Source organism: Engraulis encrasicolus, chromosome 19, assembly GCF_034702125.1.
Source record: "Engraulis encrasicolus isolate BLACKSEA-1 chromosome 19, IST_EnEncr_1.0, whole genome shotgun sequence".
NCBI lineage: Eukaryota > Metazoa > Chordata > Actinopteri > Clupeiformes > Engraulidae > Engraulis > Engraulis encrasicolus.
Window position 1 is genome coordinate 4,586,222 of NC_085875.1, and position 13,794 is coordinate 4,600,015.

General features: G+C 47.4%; 1 protein-coding gene across 3 annotated transcripts in view; it reads left to right on the forward strand.

Annotated features, from left to right (window-relative positions):
- The window catches only part of zfyve26 (zinc finger, FYVE domain containing 26), a 60,526-nt gene that overhangs the window by 21,229 nt on the left and 25,503 nt on the right, over positions 1-13,794 (forward strand). For all 3 annotated transcript variants that reach the window (XM_063183494.1, XM_063183493.1, XM_063183495.1), the window contains 10 exons: positions 70-246; positions 1,929-2,080; positions 2,868-3,162; positions 4,375-4,683; positions 5,608-5,727; positions 6,333-6,506; positions 7,442-7,681; positions 8,315-8,423; positions 8,857-9,908; positions 11,573-11,772. In XM_063183494.1, coding sequence (XP_063039564.1) covers positions 70-246; positions 1,929-2,080; positions 2,868-3,162; positions 4,375-4,683; positions 5,608-5,727; positions 6,333-6,506; positions 7,442-7,681; positions 8,315-8,423; positions 8,857-9,908; positions 11,573-11,772 — 2,828 coding nt within the window. The remainder of the gene's footprint in view (positions 1-69; positions 247-1,928; positions 2,081-2,867; positions 3,163-4,374; positions 4,684-5,607; positions 5,728-6,332; positions 6,507-7,441; positions 7,682-8,314; positions 8,424-8,856; positions 9,909-11,572; positions 11,773-13,794) is intronic.

Genomic DNA, 13,794 nt, shown 5'->3' on the forward strand with positions numbered 1-13,794 from the left:
TAAATCACTTCATGGCCTTCATAATTTACTTGTGTGTTTTTGTCTTGTCTACTCTTGACATGCAATCAGAGACGGACTCGCTGCAGATGCCCTCCCCCCTGGCGAGCCCTGCGATGTCCCTCAGGCGTGGAGCGAGCGCCTCCAGCAACGGGAGAAGGAGACGCAGGCCCGGCCGCCACAGAGGACCCCCCGAGCAGCACCTGCCCACCGACAAGCAGAACGGGGAGTTCAGTGCCACCACCTCTGGTGAGTGACGCTAGGAAGGATGTAGCAGTAGCTGCAGTGAAGGATAACCAGGATTCAGAATTTACAATCCAGTGTCACCTGCTCCAAATGCCACATTGTTCCAGTTCACTCAGGTGATTGACCGATCACTTGGCTTCCGCTTGGTTGCATAGCTCTTTAAGATTAAATTGGGGCAATCACCTGGTTGAATTGGACTGGTTAATTGGAGCAGGTCATTTGGAATATGTGGCACTGGATTGTAACTTCTGAATAGAGGTTATCCAGCACTCAACATTATACAACATTAGATAATACAGTCGGCAGATACATTTTTTCTGTTTTTGACACTTTTGTCCAAAGCGACTTACAAAAGAGGACACAAACAAGCTGCAAATATGTGTAGGAACGAATGAAGAGGAGAAAGGAGAGGTGGAGGTGGAGAGTGGAATAGGGAGAAGGGGAGATGAAGGGACAGAAGTGAAGTGGTATTCCATCCCATACCTCAGCCAGTCAGTCGGTCTCTACCCCTAAGGACACACTCAAATCTTAAGTGAAGTGGAGTGTAGCAGCCTTCCCTCACTCTCTTGCTCCCTTCATCACGCCTCATTTCCCCTCAGTCAACACTCATCAGGCTCCGTGTGCTTCCTCAGGACGCTGAGTAGAGTGTTCCTGTCAAAATACACGAGTGTTGATGGTAGAGAAGCCTTCTACCTGCTTAGCACTGCAGAGCCCTTATGCTCCATCTTGTTTTTTCTGTGTTTTACTGCTCAAATAAAATCGAAATAGTGTACCTTGTCCATACAGTATATCTTGTACAGCGCCTTCTACAGTTAAAGATACTTATTATCTGCTGTAAAATGAACTGTGTGTCTGAATCTCAAATAATTACTCCATTATTTAATAGTACCAGTATAAGGGACACAGGGTAGGATTAAAAGCTTAATTAATCACAGTCTTGAGGCTTATGCTGAAATGAATCAAGAGTAATTGAACAGTGACTCTCCTGATCATTTTTGTAACCCGCTGTCAGAATTCCCCAGATGTAACATTTGCAGATTGAGGCGAATGAGTCTTGAACAGGCGCCATTTAGATTAGTGCCCAAATTGGGGCACCAAACTTACCGCTACATCTTACCTCTAGGCCTACATCAAAGAGCCAGGCTCGGCAGCTTGACAGTCCAAACACACTGAGAACTCTAGTGATGGGGTTCTGACCGCCCCAGTTTGGTATCCCAGAAGTTTCAGGTTTGAGTCCCGGCAGGGCAACTGAATTCCCCTTTGCTACAAACATGTTTAAATTTCTTTACGAGTAGGAATACTCTAGTGCTTAGAAACAAAGGCCCGTGGGCCAAATACGACCTGGGCAGGGCAAGCATTTGGGTCGCCATGAGGTCAGAACAAATGGAAACATAAATGTGTGTGATTTTCGTTCACTAAAACTTCAGTGGGTCTCTCTCAAGCATTCACAGGAAGTTACATCTTATGCTAACAATCTCAGACATTAACAAGAAGGGAAAACAGAAAAGTGAAAATCTGTTCTCTGTTCAGACATCTAAATTGTTTCTCATTGGGTTGGGGCGTTGGTTTGGCCCGCTGCCTCACTTGCTCTACATAATTTGGCCCTTGGAGAAAAATAATTGGAGACCACTGGCTTAGAAATGAGTTTCTCTCATCCATTTCATTCATCGACTCTTTCCGTTTAGATGGTAGTGGAGGTTCGGTGTTGTCCCGTGTGGAGCAGGAGACGTGTCCGTGTAGAGGGGCCCACTGCTGGCTGGTGCCCGCCATGCTGGCCCCCCCAGAGTCCCTGCTGGTCTCCTGCATACGCCGCGGCAACTTCATGGAGGCACACCAGGTCAGAGAAGTGTGTGTGCGCATGTGTGTGCGCGTGTGTGCGCGTGCGTGGGTGTGTTCATTGCTATAGAAGCCATCATCTTGTGAGTGAATACCTCTGCAATGCTGGTTGTGTTTTAGCAACTTTAGTAACAAATTTGCATGAAATTTACAGTGAAATTCGTGAATTGGTATTTGAAGGAATAATTGGATTTTGGTGGCATATTTGATACACACTAAGCAACACACAGAGGTCTGTAGGGACTGGGGGGCATGAGTGGTTTGAAGTTGTTGAAGAAGAGCTGAGCAGTCGAAAAGAGTGAAATGGCATGAACGATTAGGAGACCAAACTTGAGCACACTCTTTTGCATTGGGTGGGCGGAGTTTGAGTCCTCTCTCTTTCATATACCCTCTTTGGTCAGGTGGTGCGGGGGAGCTGGTGTTCATGGTACCTAATGTTACCTGTTATTACACAGGCTACTCTATTACATAGTGTAAGGTGCCGTTTCCACGTAGCTGGATATTTTTATATGTGGATATTTTTTTCTCCTGCTTGTATTGGTTTTGCATTGGTTTTGGCCTTCCGTTTCCACGTAGCAGATATTTAAAAATCCAGGTGCTGGAGAAAAAAATAGCAGGAGAAAAAAATATCCTGTTTAGGGGTCTGAAACGCATTTGTTACAATGGAGGATTTTTTTTATCCACATGTTGCGTTTCCACGTAGCAGGAGAAAAAAATACCCTGCTAAAAAAATATCCTGCTACGTGGAAACAGCACCTAACCCAGCAGCTTGTTATCCCGGGTGGCAGGTGATGCTGATGTTTGGTCTGGAGTCGTCGGGCTGCGCGGGGGAGCTGGTATTCATGGAGCGCTACCGGGAGGTGCTGACGGAGCTGGCCACGGTGGAGCAGAAGATCGAGAGCCAGGCGCTCTCCTCCTCCTCCTCCTCCACCGAGGGCCTGGCCTCCATGGCGACGGCAGTGATGGCGGTGGCCGGAGCAGGAGCAGGGGCAGGAGCAGGGGCAGCAGGTGTGCCGGGCAGGAGCCGCCTGGGCAGCAGTGGCAGGTCCACCCTGCAGGCCATCGGGAGTGCTGCTGCAGCGGGTACGACTGCACACCTTTGGATGACACACACACACACACACACACACGCGCACACACACACACACACACACACACACACACACACGCGCACACACACACACACTTTCATTCCTATACTTGTTGGACACTCCCATTCACTCCTTTGATAGTAATGGTAAAGAGAACATTGTCAGTGAAATAAGGGTAAAATCAAATGGAATAGAATTTCTTTGTTTGTCCTTGTAACAGATCCAAAGAAATTAAGTTAGTGCCGTTCTTGTTCATTGCAAAGGTATCAATCCTCTGTTCTGGCACATGCACGCACGCACGCACGCACGCACGCACGCACGCACGCACGCACACACGCACACACGCACAATGACATCTTGGGTAAAGTTTGGATTAGTTAGAAATTCAAATATATTTGATGAACGATCCCTTCTCTGTCCTTTTCTTTATGGCAGCATTTCAGAAGAAGGTTTCTTTTTACAAATTAAAAGATTTGATTATGAAGTTCACCTGGTGCAGATTTTGCAAGAAATTGTATCCACCATGTCTCTTTCTCTTCTCTTCTCTTCTCTTCTCTTCTCTTCTCTTCTCTTCTCTTCTCTTCTCTTCTCTTCTCTTCTCTTCTCTTCTCTTCTCTTCTCTTCTCTTCTCTTCTCTTCTCTTCTCTTCTCTTCTCTTCTCTTCTCTTCTCTTCCCTTCCCTTCGCCAAAATCATTGGCCGCAGTCTTCCCACTTTAGCCTCACTCTACAACACCAGACTTGCTAGGAAAGCCAAAAACATCACCTCTGACCCTACACACCCAGCACACCACCTATTCACACTATTGCCTTCAGGGAAAAGGTACCGCAGTATCCCAAGCAAAACCACACGCTCTAGGGACAGTACCTACCCACAAGCCATCCGACACTTAAATATGCACTAGCACTTTACAGCTACTCCACTACCTGGCCTTCCTACCTCCTTTGTTACTTTGCACAATGCTACTACTGTTCTTTACATACCATGCACTTTAAATATTCCATTGCACTTTTCTATGTCTCCAACCAAAACCAACCATCCCTTCTCTTCTCTTCTCTTCTCTTCTCTTCTCTTCTCTTCTCTTCTCTTCTCTTCTCTTCTCTTCTCTTCTCTTCTCTTCTCTTCTCTTCTCTTCTCTTCTCTTCTCTTCTCTTCTCTTCTCTTCTCTTCTCCTCTCTTCTCTTCTCTTCTCTTCTCTTCTCCAGGCATGGCCTTCTACTCCATCTCCGACGTGGCTGAGCGTCTGAGCAGCTCCCCTCACCGCCCCATCCCTCCCCTGGAGGAGGACTACTGGTTGTCCCAGCTCCCCACCACCGCTACCTCCTCCTCTTCCTGCTCCTCCTCCTCTGTGGACGCCTCCTCCTCCGTGGCCCTGCGTAGGCTCGTGGAGGAGCTCAGTGCCCCGTCCATGGCGGCGTTTGACCTGGCCGTGTGTCGCAGTCAGCTGTGGAAGAGCTCCCGCCAGCTGCTGGAGACCGCAGAGCGCAGGCTAGCTGCTAGCATGGAGAGCAGAGGTAGGAAGGGGGGAGAGATTAAAACAATTCACAGATTAAAGAAGTGATATGCTAGATTTCTTCTCTTCACCAGCCAGGGGGCCGAAGAGAGAGAGAATTAAAGTCGGACACTTAAAGACAATCCAAGCTAGATTCATTTAAGATTTTCTAGTCTCTTGTTCCTCGGTTGAGTAATAACAGGCCTTTCAAGCTCCAAGAAAAAATTCAGGTGCCTACCTCTGAACTCTTTAGATAAGATGACCTGGATAAAGGAGTATCTTCAACTGCATTTTTCCCCAGTGATACTGTCCCATATTTGGAAATAAGCTCAGAATACACCTCTCCTTGAGTTAAATAATTGAGTTTTACCTTTCTCCTGTACTTTCAACCATTCTCGGGGTATGGCAGTGCAAATTTTACCTCCATGCTAGCAGTTAACATTGAGTCCTATGAGACCAGCTCGCGGCTAACTGGTCTCATAGGACTCAATGTTAACTGTTAGCTTGGAGGTAAAATTTGCACGGTCATGACTAGAAAACGTTTGAAAGTACAGGAGAACGGTAAAACCCTATTATTTAATTCGAGGGAAGGTGTAAAATAAACTTATTTCCAAAAAATGGGACAGTATCACTTTAAATCAAATTTAAAAACCTTATTTAACTGTGAAATTCGATTTAGACTTTCCCTAGACTTTGTGTTGATTATACTGGTTAGCTATTCATTTATTGTCCCAAGGTTAGACGGAAATGTATATAGGACCTCCCAAAGCTGTTAGTGCTCCTGTCCCCTGGAAATGTGCACTATGCTCTTTTGTCACCAGTCGTTCTTCATCAGCTTGTTTGGTGTTCCCTTTGTTTGGTGTAAGCTTTTGCTACTTTTGCCAGCAACCAAATCTACCTTTGGGTACAAATAAAGTTACCTTACCTTACCTTACCTTACCTTTAGGAGTGCGTCTGGACTCCAAAGTGTGCCATGCCGATGGCATCAGGGGGTTCCCCGCTGTGCTGCTGCAGATGAGTAAGGTCTTGAACCGCACAGCCACAGGGAAAGCACCTGCCAAAGGAGGTAAGCAAAGCTTTACTACTCATTACAATGTAACGTTTGTGGACATTGAAGCCTTAGCAGAGCTTCACATGGGGAAGCTCTTAAGCGCCACCTCATTGACTTAAATTTAAAACTGTTGAATGCACACCTCGTCGGATGTTACTCCTACCAAACATCTGGGCATTGATGATATTCTAGATCCTAGAATTCGCAAAATGAAATGATACGGAAATTACACTCCCATTTTCTTTCCCACTGTTCTTTCCTCACTCTTCCCTCTCTCCCCTCCCTCTCTCCCCCTCCCTCTCTCCCTCTCTCCTTCTCCCTCTCTTCTCTCCTCCCCCCCTCTCTCCCCCTCTCTCCCTCCCTCTTCTCTCTCTCCCTCCCTCTCCCTCTCTCCCTCTCTCTCTCCCCTCTCTCTCTCTCTCCTCTCTCTGCCTCCCTCTCTCTCTCTCCCTCTCTCCCTCTCTCTCCCCTCCTCTCTCTCTCTCTCTCCCTCTCTCTCTCCCCTTCCCTCTCCCTCTCCCGCTCTCCCTCCCTCTCTCCCTCCGTCTCTCTCTCCCTCACTCCCCCTCCCTCTCTCTCTCTCCCTCTCTCCCTCTCCCTCTCCCCCTCTCTCTCTGTAGAGGGTAATGGTGAGGAGCCTGCTCTGGGTGCTCCATTTGGCGGTAGTGCCCAGGAGGTGCTGCTCTCCTGCCACCCGCTGCTGACGGAGGAGGCCATGGCCAGCCGCCTGAGTCTGGGGCAGAAGCTGGAGCACATCGCCCAGACCCTCACCTCCGCCGCCGCCGCCGCATCAGGTCAGAGACTACACTCTGCTAGTCTCCACTCTCTTCTCTTCTCTTCTCTTCTCTTCTCTTCTCTTCTCTTCTCTTCTCTTCTCTTCTCTTCTCTTCTCTTCTCTTCTCTTCTCTTCTCTTCTCTTCTCTTCTCTTCTCTACTACACTCTGAGACATTTTCACGTTAATTAATCACCTTTACCAATCAGGCGATGCTTTAAATGACTCATTACCAGACTCAGAACCATGATCTTCCTGAACACTCTCGTGGTTTGTGTGGCAAGAAAACCTCACTTGCAGTTTCTGACTGACTGACTCCCTGAACAACCTTTGCAAGATTAACTCACGAACCAAAATCTGTCCCAGCCGTGGCTCTAACTTCTGGGCACTGGATTATACGCGGGCGACCTGGGTTTGATTCCCGGCCCGGGTCACTTCCAGAACCTTCCCTGTCTCTCCCTCCCATCTCGTTTTCCTGTCATCTCCCACTGTCCTGTCTGAAAAAAAAAAATATATATATGAAGGGTTTAGTTGCAAAACGTTTTTTGCATTGGGCATTCAATTACATTACCTTGCAAATGCATTTTATATAGGTTTAAAATGTATGTTCCCAAAATATTTCACACGTTGGTGATCATGAACATTCATTTCCAATAATAAAATCTAAAACTCAAAAATGGTGGATACACCGTTTTGCAACCTAAACCCTTCATATATTTGAAAAAAAAGAACCAACATTTGACTTGACATGCCCTGTCCCTCTTCTCCTCTTCTTCTCAGGCAAAGGTGTGGGTTTGGCTCGAAAAGTGGTGGGGACATTTCAATCGCAAATGGTCCGGATATGCTGTTTTTGCATTATATTTGTGAAAGAATGGTAGGGACAAGCTAGGTTTGGTTGGAAAGTGTTATGGACATGTCCCCACCGTCCCCCCCTAAAATTACGCCCATGTTCTTAGGCGGTGAGAGTCGCCCGTGTGCCGGCCTCCTCACCGCCCTGGTGGAGCAGGCGGGCCTGAAGCAGGCGGAGCTGGACGTCCACCCCACGCGCTCCGCCATGAAGCAGCTGCTGCGCGTGCTGGACCAGCTGTGTCCCTTTGAGCCCGACGCCGGCACCAGCCGACCCGACTACGTGCGCACCTTCCTGGACTACGTCAACACGCTGGCCTCCGTGCTGGTGCGGAGCATGGGCTCAGAGGGTAAGCCAGAGATTCTTTAAGTATATAGAGATATGCCAACATAATAGGTTTCTATGGGCACCTAACGCGACCAGGTTCCGGTCTGCCTAAAGGGGCGTGTCATAATGCTCCTGCAATGAATAGAACAGTCCTTAGGTCTGCCTAGGTCTGCCTAAGGGGGGCCATAATAGAACCAGGAAACAATGGGCCAATGGAACTTCTCTCTCTCTACTCTCTCTGGGTAAGCTCTACCACGTACTAAAAAAACAAGTCCTCGATCTGTAGTGGCAATCAGGGGTTCCGTTTGCTTTTGGAAAGGTGGTGGAAAACTCAAGGGGTTCAATACTGTATGTCACTGTTTAGTCTTATTCGATTCATGCATCCACCTGTACTGGAAAATTCTGGTTCTAGTTACTGAAAAGTTCTAGTTGGGCTTTTTGTTGATGGGCTTGGACTCTCGCTCTTTTCTAAGGTAGCGTAACGGATATAGAGGGCTTGTTTGGAGGGCCTGTCTGTTTAGAAGTCTTGTCTGTGGACAAGTTTAAAGGGCTTGTCTGTGGAGTTTAGAAGCCCCTAAAATAGCCTTTTATTATCAATTCACTGTAGTTTCTTCAATATTTTGTATTACATATTTGTCTTTGCTCCCATCTCCAGCGGACCAGGCGGCTGAGGTGAAGCTTGGCAACCCACTACTAGTGCTGCAACAGTCTCCTTCTCAGCTGCTCTCATACCTGCTCTTTGAACGACAGGTGTCTGCGGACAGGTATTCGCACGCACACGCACACACACACACACACACACACACACACACACACACACACACACACACACACACACACACACACACACACACACACACACACTCAAATATATGCATACTCAGACACACACATAACACACACACACACACACACTGACAAATACCCAACTGCTATATTTACACATATAGAGAATAGAAGAATTTTGACATTCACTCCTCTTTGTGAAGGCACTGCTATTTTTATGAACACAACTGTACAAACAAAACAATTACACACACACAGCACAAGTGTAGACGCGTGTATAGTCTCATTAGCTTCAAGTTGAACTCTACAGCTTAACCAAAGGTTCAACACGTATTTGGTGGCCATAGAAAGTACAGGCAATAATCCAGTTTAATTTGGTGTGTGTTTTTTTCCCCGTCTGTGTGTGTGTAGACTCTCGTCTCTGCTGCAGCAGGAGGGTTTGGGTCTGAGCGTGGAGCAGGTGATGATTCAGCACTGCTGTGAGCCGCTGCCCCTCTGGAACACGCGCAGACACACCACCACCAGCAACACCACCACCACCACCACCGCCACCACCACCACCAGCGACGAGGCTGAACCTGAGGCTGAACCTGAGTCTGGAGCCGGGGCGTTCAGCCCTGTGCGCATCGCAGCCCTGCTCCAGCAGCACGCCCACAAGCACAACCTGGAGCTGGACCTTCCCCCCTCCCTCTGCGCGGAGCTCAACTCCCACGACTCCTCCGAGCTCTCCACCGAGGAGAGCAGCCGGGCCTCCTCCACTGGCAACCTCCTGTCCACCTCCCCGACCTCCTCTTTCGCCTCCTCTGCTTCCTCCGCCGCCTCCTCCTCCTCCGCATCCCTCTCCTCCTCCTCTGCCGCCCCTTCGTCGTTCCTGCTGACGCCGTCCGCCCTGGCCTTCCTCAAGTCCCGTTCCCCGGTGCTTGCCATCCTGGCGTGCCTCAGCGCCACCCGCGGCGGTGGAGTGGTGCGCCCCTCCTCCGGCTGGCAGGGTTACTTCCGCACCGGCGCCCGCAAGGAGGCGCCGCTGGACCCTGAGCAGATCACCCGCGAGGCCCAGGCTCTGCTGCAGGACTTCCCCTTCCTCAAGGCCTACCTGCACCTCATGGCAGAGCCTGTGCTCGGCACCTCCTCCTCCTCCTCCCCTTCTCCTCCTACAACTCCCTCTCCTCCCCCTCCTCCTCCTCCTCCTCCTCCTCCTCCTCCTCCTGGTTCTCCAAAAAGCCAGGAGGTGGAGGTGACCGATGAGGGTCTCGTGACCGCGCTCTGTGGGACGCCGCTGGCAGCGCTGGTGCTCTCGGGGCCCCAGAGCGCGGCGGCTCAGGCCCTGGTGGTGGAGGCCTTTCAGCAGGCGCTGGAGGCGGGGGAGCTGGACAGGGCGCTGAGGCTGCTGGAGCTCTATGGGGAGGGCGGAGCTCAGCAGGAGCTGCTCAGAGATCAGCTGTTGGCCTTGGCTGCTCAGGAGGGTGAGTGAAGAATACAGGTTCAAGCAATTAGAGTTGTATAAAGTAGAGGTACTCTTACAAATGTAATTACAACTCACTAGTAGTAGGGATGGTACGGTTCACAAAATTCACGGTTCGGTTCATATCACGGTGTCAAGGTCACGGTTTTCGGTTCTCTACGGTTCTTTTTTTTAGTTCATGATAAATGGTGCACTGGGAATATTAAACAATATTTATATAGCTGCAGTTATAAAGTGATGATGCGCAAGTTGAATTTGACCTTTCGCATGTGTCTGAGAACTGCCTCTTGTGCTAACTGTCGTCAGCTGATGTGCGCTGTCTGAGCGTTCCAAATGCCTTCTTTGAATTAGCTAATAGAATCGGACTTATCACTAAATATCCTACATATGGTTTGTATAGGCTTATAATGTGAAAATGGTGTGATTTTAATTGTGTCATTATCTGATTGGTCTTATACGCTAATGTTTTAATCAGAGAGATTGGATAAGATACTCCTAGAATCTCTGTTTTACATATTTTTCTGGGCAGTACATGAATTGCGGTTTGCGACGGATTGCACGGTTCGGTTCGGTATGTGTGTGAATTGTACGGTTTCGGTTTTCGGTGCGGTTTGTGCCATCCCTACTCACTAGTAGTATTATATGTATTTCAACGTTGTAATATCATACTACTAGTGTTGCAACGACTAGTGGTGTAATTATCTTTAAGAGTACTTCTACTTCTACTTTATACAACTCTGCAAGCAATGACAATGATACTACTGTAGTGCACTTCCACTACTACTACTACCCAACTTTCAGAAAATAATTTCAGAATAGAACAGTGTTTACCACTAGGGGTATGCGAGCACACTTGCAGCGGGTACGTGGGAAAATCTATTGTCAACAGATATATGCATCATACACATTGGGATAGAGCAGGGTTTCTCAAACTGGGGTGCGTGCACCCCTGGGGGTGCGCGGCCTGCCATAAGGGGGTGCGCGAGCTGAATAGAGCAATGGCGGATATGTGAGTTTTTATCTAGAATTAATGAACATTAAGTAGTTTTTAGTAGTATGGTGCATTATATGCTGGAAGGCTCCATCTGAAGTGTAGTTTAATTCCAAGACTATTGGAAAAGAGGATTCCCCAAAAACGACTGTGCTTAATATGCAGTGAATGAGCAGTGAATCTATACTTGCGCGGCCATCAGCACACCAAAATAATCGCTCAGGGGGTGCGTGAACCACATTGAAATGTACAAGGGGGTGCGCAGGGGGAAAAGTTTGGGAACCCCTGGGATAGAGGAAGAAGAGATATAGGACATGAGTGAGGCGTCACTCATGGTACTGTATGTCAAAAAGCTTTGAGGGTACGCGCGACAAAAAAGGTTTGGAAACACTGGAATAGAGAGTACTTCATTGCTCCTGGTGATATAGAGGCATAGAGTCAGGTCAATAAAGTTGAAAAGAAAAGTATGTGAAATGAGAGGCAGGCATCAGTCCCATTATTTAAACTTAATGATAATTGCTTGCTATCAAGAAAAACGAACCCTCTTTAACTGAAAGTTAGATGGACTGAAAGATAAAGTTAAACTTCAAGTTTCACACTCCTCTTTCTTTCTTTCTTACTTTCTTTCTCTCTTTCTTTTTCTCTCTTTCGCTCTCCTCTCTTCCCCCCGTCAGCTGCTGAGCAGGGCTGGGAGCACCTGTTCTGGGTGCGGGACACTAACCTGCAGGCGCGGGTGGCCCTCCGGGTGCTGGACGTGTGGCCTCTGGGGGCCTGCCGAGAGCTGCTGGAGTACTGCCTCAGCAAATCCAACATGGACGCCGCCCTGCAGGAACAAATGCACAACAAGAAACAGGAGATGGACATGTACCATAACGTGAGTCCTTCAAATATCATCTGCAAATCTGTCCTACAGGACGTACAGAGGATGATAGATGTGGTGCAAAAAAAATGATAAAATGTGAAGTTGGAATTGTTTTGTTTCATACAATTGATAACTCCACATATACCCTCTACCCCTGGGTTTGGATTTAGGAAGATATGAAATCCAGCCACATACGGTACTTGCTTCAGGACGACCGGAGCTCTTTGCGCGATCCTAGAGGTATCATCTAGGGCAGTGGTTCCCAACCTTTTTCTTAAGGGACCCATGTTTTTACTATTGTAAGCTTTGGTGACCCAACCACGCCAGCGCCCGTACGAGACGAAGTCACAAGATGCCCTCCGTTTCCTGCGAAAACTTATTTTAGTTATTTTATTCCTCAATTCGTCTTTGGTCAAATATAGAATAAATGTTTAATGTAGCACTTACAATTTGTTGCGTCTATGCATTTATTAGTTAAATGCTTTGTCTTTTATTCAACATGGGCTATATACAGTGCCCTCCATAATTATTGGCACCCCTGGTTGAGATGTGTTTTTTAGCTTCCAATTATTTTATTTTTTTTCTAAATAATATGGGACCTTAATGGAAAAAAAGAGAAAAATCCAACCTTCAATACAAGTGCATTTATTCAGTGGGGAAAAAATCCCACATAAAGAAATAATTATTTGATATCAAATAATGTGTGTCACAATTATTAGCACCCCTGGTGTTAATATTTTGTACAACCCCCTTTTGCCAACAAAACAGCACCTAATCTTCTCCTATAATGTTTCACAAGATGGGAAAAGACAGAAAGAGGGATCTTCAGCCATTCCTCTTTGCAGAATCTCTCTAAATCATCCAGAGACCTGGGTCCTCTCCTCTGTACTCTCCTCTTCCAGCTCACCCCACAGGTTCTCAATGGGGTTGAGGTCAGGGGACTGAGATGGCCATGGGAGGAGCTTGATTTTGTGTCTGGTGAACCATTTCTGTGTAGATTTGGCCATATGTTTAGGGTCATTGTCTTGTTGAAAGACCCAGTGACGACCCAGCTTCAGCTTTCGGGCAGAGGGCAACAGATTTTGATTTAAAATGTCCTGGTATTTCAAAGCATTCATGATGCCATGCACCCTAACAAGGTTCCCAGGGCCTTTGGAAGCGAAACAGCCCCACAGCATCACTGACCCACCCCCATACTTCACAGTGGGTATGAGGTGCTTTTCAGCATGCGCATCTTTCGTGGTACGCCAGACTCACTTAGAGTGTTTGTTGCCAAAAAGCTCAATCTTGGTCTCATCTGACCAAAGCACACGGTCCCAGTTGAAGCCCCAATACCGCTTGGCGAACTCCAGACGCTTGCGTTTATGATTGTGAGTGAGGAAAGGTTTTCTCCGTGCATGCCTCCCAAACAGCTTGTTGGCGTGTAGACAGCGCCTGATGGTTGATTTGGAGACTTTGTGACCCCAGGATGCTACCATTTGTTGTAATTCTGTAACAGTGAGCTTTGGAGATCTTTTGATTTCTCTTACCATCCTCCTCACTGTGCGTGGTGGCAAAATAAACTTGGGTCCTCGTCCAGGCTTGTTTACCACTGTTCCAGTTGTTTTGAACTTCTTAATTATTCCTCTCACAGTGGATATGGGCAGCTGCAGTTGAGTGGCAATCTTCTTGTAGCCTCTGCCTGACCTGTGAAGGTCGACGCACATCTGCCTCACTTGTATGCTGTGTTCCTTTGTCTTTCCCATGTTTAAGAGTGGATAAGAGAAATGGCCTCGGTGTCACATCATATTTATACCCCAGGGAAACAGGAAGTGATGAATTACTAATTAAATGTTCCTACATACTCTGGTAAACTTTGTTAACTACTGTGGAAATGACAGAAATGCTTCAATTATATTTATTTCCTGGGAATTGTTAAGGGTGCCAATAATTGTGGAACAGGTGATTTAATGAAAAATAATTATTTTTTAGTCAGGGATTTTTTTATTTTCTTACAATTCATTTGAGTTGAAGGCTACATTTTTCTACAATTTT